General features: G+C 39.5%; 1 protein-coding gene across 1 annotated transcript; it reads right to left on the bottom strand.

Annotated features, from left to right (window-relative positions):
- Positions 1–980: 980 nt before the first annotated feature.
- Positions 981–8,814, bottom strand: LOC110535028 (T-cell receptor gamma chain C region C10.5). Its single transcript, XM_090189055.1, has 6 exons — positions 8,604–8,814; positions 8,335–8,347; positions 3,829–3,866; positions 2,973–3,278; positions 2,559–2,633; positions 981–1,932 (listed from the first exon to the last, which is right to left on the bottom strand). Exons 1-6 carry the CDS (start codon positions 8,698–8,700, stop codon positions 1,796–1,798), a joined length of 666 nt encoding a protein of 221 aa, XP_090045181.1. The 5' UTR covers positions 8,701–8,814; the 3' UTR covers positions 981–1,795.
- Positions 8,815–9,940: the final 1,126 nt, after the last annotated feature.

Raw genomic sequence — 9,940 nt, 5'->3', positions numbered from 1 at the left:
GAAGCTGCTGTGAAGTAGAATAATATTTTCATTAGCTGCTGGGGAGGTACCTATCCTTGTTTATACATATACTATGGGGCGGCAGGTAGCCTAGTGGTTAGAGCATTGGGACAGTAACCTGAAAGGTAGCTTGATCAAACCCCCGAGCTGACATCTGTTGTTCTGCTCCTGAACAAGGCAGTTAATCCACTGTTCCTAGGCCGTCATTGTAAATAAAGGTTAAAACTACACACACACACACACACACACATATATATATATATACAAAATTATGTGGACACCCCTTCAAATTAGTGCATTTGGCTATTTCAGCCACACCTATTGCTATAAAATCGAGCACGCAGCAATGCAAAAATACCGACACTCCTTAGCTGTCACAACCCTGTGTGATATGTTCACTTGGCTGCATGACATAAATCATAGCTTTGCAGGCCAGGGGTGTCCATATAGTCTTACTGGCCCGGTTACTGACCCAATGCTCTAACCACTAGGCTACCTGTCGCCCCCTCATCAAGGGTGTCAATCATTTTGGACCACTCTACATTTAGTGACACTTGAGGGAGGCATTTAATGCAAGTAATGAGGATGATGAAAGGTTTCAAAATGCACAATATACAGTGCCTTTGGGAAGTATTCAGACCCCTTGACTTTTCAATTCCACAAATTAACTTTTAACATGGCACACCTGTTAACTGTAATGCATTCCAGGTGACTACCTCATGAAGCTGGTTGAGAGAATGCCAAGTGCGTGCAATGAATTCATCAATGCAATGGGTGGCTACTTTGAAGAATCTCAAATCTCAAATACATTTATTTAACACTTTTTTGGTTACTACATGATTCCATATGTGTTATTTCATGGTTTCGATGTAGAGAAAAGAAAACAAGAACAGAATAAATGGTAATAACATGACAATAACATGGAAAATACTTCTCTTGATAACAATGTTAATTTCCTTGCAAAATATACATGTAAAAACAAATTAAACTCTCCAACCTTGATTTAATTTAATTTGATTGTTTCATGGTAAAACGTACACATAAACAAAAGTGTAAAAAGTTTTTTTGCCATAGATCTATAATTCTACAAATGCAAGAACCATAAACTACCATTACGGACTCGTCTGCCATCGCTGTCATATTCTTCATTTTGGTGGCAAGAGCTGTGAACCCACAACTAGAGGTAAAAACAGATCAAGGCCAAGTGAATCATCCAGCAGCTTTGGATAACCATCTCTTCACACACTCGAGCTGTGGTTCTGCAGCTAGCTATATCTTGTTTCCAGTAACTACCATTTCACGTCCTTAGAACACCAAAGAAACATGAACCATATCATCCCACCACTATTAAGTCTAGGCTCAACATCTGCGTCGGGAACATGCACATTGAAGCAAACAAAAACAGATAATTGGTGAACTTACAATCTTATTGTTCCACTTCTGATGAGATTCAATTAAATAACATTTTCCCAAATATGAATAGATGATCTCATAGTAAAGAGATGCAATATTTTTGGGGTTTTAAGTAACCCTTATTCATTGAAAACAGCACGGAACTGTAAAAATGTATTTTTACAATAATTTACAGAACCATTGTTGCTGCAACATTTTGTTCACAAAGGCATCCTCATCTGAAATAATATGGTTATTTTGAGCAACTTAGTTAATTTGAGCAGGCTGTGTTAGGCAAGGAAAATGTCATGCAAGCTGTATCAATGTAAATAAAAAAAAATTAAAAACAACAACATTGTATCAATGTAAAAAAGCACATAAATGATTTTCCTCATAGAGGTCTTCAGGTGCTGGGTCCTCTTCCCAGGATCCTGTTGTGCAGCAGGAGAGAGAGCCCACAGCAATACACCATGCTTTTCACTATCATCACTGTGTAAACCACAGAGGCCAGGTTCAGACTGCACGTTGACTGGAAGGAATCTGGGGAAGAGAAAAGATTAAGGCTGGGATTCAATTTGAATGCAGGTTACAGGCATTGCCGTTTAAAAACACATGGTCCTATTAAGCCAACTTATGCTAAATTTACCGTGGATAGCATCTCGGCAAACAAGTGCCTTTAAGGGACACTTTGCCTATAAACCATGATCAGATTATCTATCTGATCACGTTTTGTACTGTAAAACTCAATTTTACATGACCTTGGCGAGTGCAACAGGTAAAAAAGTTCCATTCGACTCGCTCTGCCAAGTCACAATTCCTGGTACTCTGGTCCTGGATCTTGGACCTGCTACTCACGCTGGTCTAGGATTCGTTTCAGCCCGGGTTAATTTGTGTCTCACCCATGCTTTATAGCGCGGATCAGGGTAGGCTACTAAACGCTCCTGGATCCGGATCATAAGAGGATATGTGAAAGCGCCCTTAATTAAAGGTAATTTCAAATTGAGCAGCCATAAACAGCGTTTAACGTGAATGCGTTCCTCAGAAGGTGGAATGGCTACAAAACGCAATCAGATTTAATACCTGTCTAAATCTGTTCATTTATCCATTTTTTTCCCTTTTTGTTTTGAATTGACCCCAACCCTGCATGAAATATACATTAATTTTACCTTCGGTAAACTGCAGAGTCAGTGACTCCTGGGTGTCATTTCTGAACGCTGGTGCAGACATGGTGGTTGGAGTATCTTCAGTTGGTTTATTTGAGAATGAGATGGAAAAAGATAATATTAAAGAATATGCTTTCAGAATATTATGTAGGCTACTGTCAGGGATAATTGTTACATTAATTAAGGTGTTTTGTTTTAACTTGCAAAATGAACTACACAACATTCCTATGCAATGGCCAATTGTGTGTCACATTTTTATGTACTTTCTTTTTAATAGGCCTATGTCAGTTTTACATGGTTGAATCCATGATAACCTACTCATATAAATATAGTACATAAATATTAAATGAATAATGGTGTATGAAAAACATAATAGGTCTACATACTAATGAAAACTAATTCAATGACTGGCTTTACCTTTTGGGATGACTAAATGTTGAGCACCCCATTCATGCTCCACAGAACAGATGTATTTGTTCCTGTACGTATTGTCTTTATCAATGATGATCATACTGGTCGTCTGTTCTTCCTCCCTCTGCTCCAGCTGTTCCCCCTCTGCTTTGGGCACCTCCGTTCTTCCGCCGTTTGCATCCTCCATCTTCCATGAGATCTTGACCAAGTCTGGAAACATGTCTCTAGCCAGACATAGCAGGGTGGTCTTCCCATTCGACTCAGAGTTGGACGCTGAGTACAGCGTCACTTTGGGTTTTCGTTGAATGCCATCTGATTTTCAAGAGAAATAATAACATTTACAGACAAGATGAATCGTGATGTCCCACACCATTTGTTTTATATCCAGCTGTACTGTCTATATTCAAGTGAACAATTAATTAAATTTTTCTCCATAACAACTATCCTTTATGGAATATCTTATTTCAATGTAAATCATAACTTTCAATATCATAACGTAAGACTCTTATTTAAGTAAACAGTTCAACATTTTTGCTCTATGTCAAATTACTTTACATTTATATCATTAATTTAACCGAGGGTGTATATCTCTAAGAGTAGGGACATGCAATATACTGTAAAATATTCATATGGCTTCCTTGAAAATCAGAATGATCTATTGTACAGACTAATAACACATTTTCAAATACTTAATATTTTTGTCCTAACATGGATTAATCACGAATAGTGCATATTTGCAAAGCAATACTGCAGATGTTTTGGAAATGATTTTGGATAGTGATTAGAGCTATAGATTAAATATGAATTATTAAGGACTCCTGCTTTGTTTACCTTTTGAAAATCAGAGGAATGGATATCTTACCTGTCACATAAAGTGTCGTGCCAGAGCCAAATTCGAGCCTTCACAGTGAAAATCCCCTTCTCAAAAAGTAGTCTGCACTGTGAGGATAGCCTGGAGGGGTGGATATTGGGGTTGGTGGGTTTTTCCTGAGGTAGCTAGTCCCCCCCTCCCCCCATCTTTAAATTTGATAATTTAGTATTTTTAATTGTTAATCCAAAATATTTAAATGTTTCTCTGCATATCTAGGCATAACTCTTGAGCTTTATTTTTTTTTTTACAGATCTATTTATTATTATTATTTTTTATTTAACCAGGTAGGCCAGTTGAGAACAAGTTCTCATTTACAGCTGCGACCTGGCCAAGATAAAGCAAAGCAGTGTGACAAAAACGACAACACAGAGTTACACATGGGATAAACAAACGTACAGTCAATAACACAATAGAAAAATCTGTGTACAGTGTGTGCAAATGAAGTAAGGGGGTAAGGCAATAAATAGGCCATAGTGGCAAAGTATTTACAATTTCGCAATTAACACTGGAGTGATGGATGTGCAGAGGAGGATGTGCAAGTAGAAATACTGGTGTGCAAAAGAGCAGAAAAACAAAACCACACATGGGGATGAGGAAGGTAGTTGGTTCGATGGGCTGTGTACAGCTGCAGCGATCGGTAAGCTGCCGCACCCATCCCTTTAGTGGGATCATTTTCATCAACACCCACTGAATTGCAACGCGCCAAATTCAAATTAAATTACTAAAAATATTTAATTATCACAAAACAGTTTAGCTTGTTGTTAATCCACCTGGCGTGTCAGATTTCAATACAGCTTTCCGGCGAAAGCATAACAAGCATTTATGTAAGAACATCTCTCTCAGTAGACAAAATATTACAAACACTAGCAGCCAAGTAGATTGGTCACAAAAGTCAGAAAAGCAATAGATTAAATCGCTTACCTTTGATGATCTTCGGATGTTTCCACTCACGAGACTCCCAGTTACACAATAAATGTTCCTTTTGTTCCATAAAGATGATTTTTATATCCAAAATACCTCAATTTGTTTGGCGCGTTATGTTCAGAAATCCACAGGCTCGAGCGGTCACGACATAGCAGACGAAAATTCCAAATAGTATCCGTAATGTCTACAGAAACATGTCAAACGTTGTTTATAATCAATCCTCAGGTTGTTTTTAAAATATATAATTGATAATATATCAACCGGGACTGTCGCTTTTTCAATAGGAGAGGGAGAGACAATGGCTGGCCCACTCGGTTGCGCAAGGAAAACTCTGCGAACACCCAGCTATCCACTGACGCGATGTTATCTTTCTCGCTCATTTTTCAAAATAAAAGCCTGAAACTATGTCTAAAGACTGTTGACACCTTGAGGAAGCCATAGGAATCTGGAATCTGGTTGATATCCCTTTAAATGGAGGTAAGGCATCCAATGGAACAGAGAGCTTTCAGGAAAAACAGCACTTCCTGGTTTGATTTTCCTCAGGTTTTTGCCTGCAATATCAGTTCTGTTATACTCACAGACAATATTTTGACAGTTTTGGAAACTTTAGAGTGTTTTCTATCCTAATCTGACAATTATATGCATATTTTAGTTTCTGTGCCTGAGAAATAGGCAGTTTAAAATGGGTACGTTTTTGTAACCAAAAAACAAAAATCCTGCCGCCTCCACTCAAGAAGTTAAAGCAGACCACCATAGTGACTGTGCCCAAGAACACCAAGGTAACTTGTATAAATTACTACCGACCCGTAGCACTCACATCTGTAGCCATGAAGTGCTTTGAAAGGCTGGTCATGGCTCACATCAACGCCATCATCCCAGAAACCCTAGACCCACTTCAATTTGCATACTGCCCTAACAAATCCACAGATGATGCAATCTCTCTATTGCACTCCGCACTGCCCTTTCCCACCTGGACAAAAGGAACACCAATGTGAGAATGCTATTCATTGACTACAGCTCAGCCAAAGAGTACAGGAGGGGGCTGAGAACGCACCCTTGTGGGGCCCCATTTTTGAGGATCAGCAGAGATGAGATGTTGTTTCCTACCTTCACCACCTAGGGGCGGCCCGTCAGGAAGTCCAGGACCCAGTTGCACAGGGCGGGGTCGAAACCCAGGGTCTCAGGATTAATGATGTGTTTGGAGGGTACTATGGTATTGAATGTTGAGCTGTAGTCAATGAACAGCATTCTTACGTAGGTATTCCTCTTGTCCAGATGGGATAGGGTAGTGTGCAGTGTGATGGCGATTGCATCGTCTGTGAACCTATCGGGGCTGTAAGCAAATTGGAGTGGGTCTAGGGTGACAGGTAGGGTGGAGGTGATATGATCCTTGATTAGTCTCTCAAAGCACTTCATGATGACAGGAGTGAGTGCTACGGGGCGATAGTCATTTCATTTCGTTACCTTAGCTTCCTTGGGAACAGGAACAATGGTGACCATCTTGAAACGTGTGGGGACAGCAGACTGGGATAGGGATTGAGTAAATATGTCTGGAAACACACAAGCCAGTTGATCTGCAGATGCTCTGAGGATGCGGCTAGGGATGCCGTCTGGGCTGGCAGCCTTGCGAGGGTTAACATGTCGGCCATGGAGAAGGAGAGTCAACAGTCTTTTGTAGCGGGCCGTGTCGTTGGCACTGTATTGTCCTCAAATCGTTCAAAGAAGTTGTTTAATTTGTCTGGGAGCAAGACGTTGATGTCCGCAACGGTGCTGGTTTTCTTTTGTAATCCGTGTCACATACGTCTCGTGTTTGAGCCGTTGTTTTGCAACTCCACTTTGTCTCTTTGTACTGAAGCTTTTCATGTTTGATTGCCTTACAGAGGGAATAACTGCACTGTTTGTATTTGGCCATGTTTCCAGTTGCCTTACCATGATTAAATGCAGTGGAATGTGCTTTCAGTTTTGGCGATTGCTGCCATCAATCCACGGTTTCTGGTTAGGGATGATTTTAATAGTCACAGTGGTTACAAAATCTCCAATACACTTCCTTATAAACTCACTCACTGAGTTAGCGTATACGTAAATGTTATTGTCTGAGGCTACCCGGAACACATCCCAGTCGACGTGATCGAAGCAATCTTGAAGCGTGGAATCCGATTGGTCAGACTAGTGTTGGATAGACCTAAGCACGGGTGATTCCTGTTTAAGTTTCTGCCTATAGGAGGGGAGCAACAACATGGAGTCATGGTCAGATTTGCCAAAAGGAGGGTGGGGGAGGGCCTTGTATGCATTGCGGAAGTTGAGTGGCAGTGGTCGAGTGTGTTACTCACTCGTGTACTGCAATCGATATGCTGATAGAATTTAGGTAGCCTTGTTCTCAAATTAGCTTTGTTAAAATCCCCAGTTACAATAAATGCAGCCTCGGGATATATGGTTTCCAGTTTACATAAAGTCCAGTGAAGTTCCTTGATGGCCGTCTGGGTTTCCTCGCCGATAGAGATGGCAACTTCGCTTATCTCCCAAGAGAATGGTTGCTTTATGATGGCAAGCACCACACTCTGCAACATCAGAAGCGGATTTACTTTTTCATGTACATACTGTAGTTATTAAACTTGAACTGTCTCTCAACTGCATTGTGCAAAATCTGAGAATATTAACATATGGACTACAACACTTGACAGTGTAAAATGATCACTTCAACATACAGTACCAGTCAAAGGTTTGAACACACCTAAACCAGGGTACCAGGGTTTTTCTTTATTTTAACTATTTTCTACATTTTAGAATAACAGTGAATACATCAACACTATGAAATAACACATATGGAATCATGTAGCAACCAAAAAAGTGTTAAACATCAAAACATATTTTAGATTCTTCAAAGTTTACACTCTTTGCCTTGATAACAGTTTCGCACACTCTTGGAATCATGGTTACTATGTGATTCCATGTGTTATTTCATAGTCTTGATGTATTCACTATTATTCTACAATGTAGAAAAAGTACAAATAAAGAAAAACTCTTGAGTGAATAGGTGTCCAAACTTTTGACTGGTGCTGTATGTACTTAATTAAGCATGTCGTGTAGGTTGGAAGGGGGTGGGGGGATAAATGTGTATTTGTTTAATGTCAGTTGGTTTGATATTTGTATTTTATTTGACCCAAAAACCATACAAACTTGATCACAAAATCACTAATCTGTTTTGGATGAGAGGTAGTATCTTGTAAGTACCTGAAATACAATCAATATCTTAAATCCATGGGTATTGTCAGCCAGGACGGCAGGGTAGCCTAGTGGTTAGAGTGTTGGACTAGTAACCGGAAGGTTGCGAGTTCAAACCCCCGAGCTGACAAGGTACAAATCTGTCGTTCTGCCCCTGAACAGGCAGTTAACCCACTGTTCCCAGGCCGTCATTGAAAATAAGAATTTGTTCTTAACTGAATTGCCTGGTTAAATAAAGGTAAAATAAAAAAAAATTAAAAAATCACTGGGCGTTTCAACTCTGCTTCCACCATGAATAAGAACACCCTTTAGCCATTCTATATTCACAACATACCCAAATTGCACACAAACCTCTGCCCTAGCTCTGCACACGGCGTCCGAATACAGGACACATCAGGAAGAAGCAACTTCAACACTTTTTGCTCATTGGCAAGACATCTCAACTATGTATTTATCATTCATTTTAGAATAGCATTTCGCTTTGGACTTGAAGAAGAAGACAATCTAACCAATCTAACCTCTGATTATGTCACTTCCTGTGGTGCAGAAACCTTTTCATGAATTCAAAGTTTCATTAAAACCACAGAGTTTTTGTACAGGCTATGTGGATCAGTTCTCACTGTGGGTTGACGAGTCCCAGCAGGCACAGTAGTAGGTGGCAGAATGGGACACTTTAACTGACTGGATCTTCAGCTCACTGGAGTCAGACTTACCCATGGCAGAGAAATCTGCTGTCTGAGGATGAGTGTTATCACGGGTGAAAGAATTGGTATTTAAAACATTGTATAAAATCTGAGAGAAGGGTTTACCCTCTCCCTTCTGGTACCAGTGGACTGTGTTACCATAACACGAACCAGTAACTTTGCAGCTGAAGGAGACACTCTGTTTCTCTTTCCTAGTCTTTAAAATCTGGTCCTGTTGCAGCTGTTGTCCCGAAGCAGCCACTGTAAAACAGAAGTGGATCACCAAAAAAAATCACAAAAACTCAGAGTAGAATTATTCCATTCAAATATTAGACACCAGTTGGCTGAAGGTTGGATGAATCACTTACCCAGAAAAAGAGAGACTATTATTTTTCCACAGTCCATGTTCAGTGAATATGTGCAAGAATTGGGAAAATCAAAAATGACGTGTTCTATATAACATTGAACAATGTGAATAAGAATAAGAAATGAATCACTGAAAATCAAATTGATTCCACAAATCTTTACAGAAGTATGGTTTGGATCATATAGTCGATTATGAAGATGAGATGTGAAAAAACAGCTTAGGTGTGTCGTCTCAAACAGATCCTCTGATTATGTCACATCCTGTAGTGCAAAAATATATTTTTCATTAATTCACAGCTTGATTCATTCACAGCTCAAGAATTAAGATAAAAGGTTCTCTCTCCTTCGTCTGGTACCAATGGACATCCGTTGTACACGGATCATTGTTTTTGTAGCTGCAGGAGACAGCCTCTCCATCTGTCCTAGTCCATGATATATCCTGGTACAATTTCTGCCCTGCCACTGACACTGAAATGACAATTGTCAACAACAATATACTCAGATAAAAATACATGAGCAAAATCTGAAAGCAATTACGTGTCCACAATCTTTGCATTAATCAAAGACTTAAATTCAGACAGACATTATTTTCCTCCAGTCATTTCCAATTGTTCCATGACCAGGGTGTCTCATCTTATTCAATGCTTGTGGAAAGTAGTGAACACCCATTCACTGTCTAAATTCAACCATTATATTCTTTGTACCAGATTTATCAATACTAGTCAGCTAAGTGATACATTCTATGTGTATCCTTGTTTAAGGACCTCCTAACATTTTATGTAATGTAGACCTCTATGTTCCAATCCCATACTGCTCGATTAATACTGACGTTGCTCCCCTGTGTCTTTCTCCACAAGATTATGCTAAAACAGAAGCCTATAAACCATGTTTGAAAAAGTTGAATAGAG

The sequence above is a fragment of the Oncorhynchus mykiss genome, chromosome 11 (genome assembly GCF_057628025.1).
Source record: "Oncorhynchus mykiss isolate SJ-2025 chromosome 11, ASM5762802v1, whole genome shotgun sequence".
NCBI lineage: Eukaryota > Metazoa > Chordata > Actinopteri > Salmoniformes > Salmonidae > Oncorhynchus > Oncorhynchus mykiss.
Note: the sequence above shows the minus strand (reverse complement) of the source record. Positions and strands in the feature narration are given on the sequence as shown.

What these genes read in the sequence shown, in the direction of transcription:
- LOC110535028 (XM_090189055.1), bottom strand. Translation starts at nt 8,700, where the DNA reads ATGGGTAAGTCTGACTCCAGTGAGCTGAAGATCCAGTCAGTTAAAGTG. An exon ending in CACGACACTTTATGTGACAG is followed by an intron (nt 3,279 to 3,828) that starts GTAAGATATCCA and finishes CTTGAAAATCAG; the next exon opens with ATGGCATTCAACGAAAACCC. An exon ending in ACATTTAGTCATCCCAAAAG is followed by an intron (nt 2,634 to 2,972) that starts GTAAAGCCAGTC and finishes AACCAACTGAAG; the next exon opens with ATACTCCAACCACCATGTCT.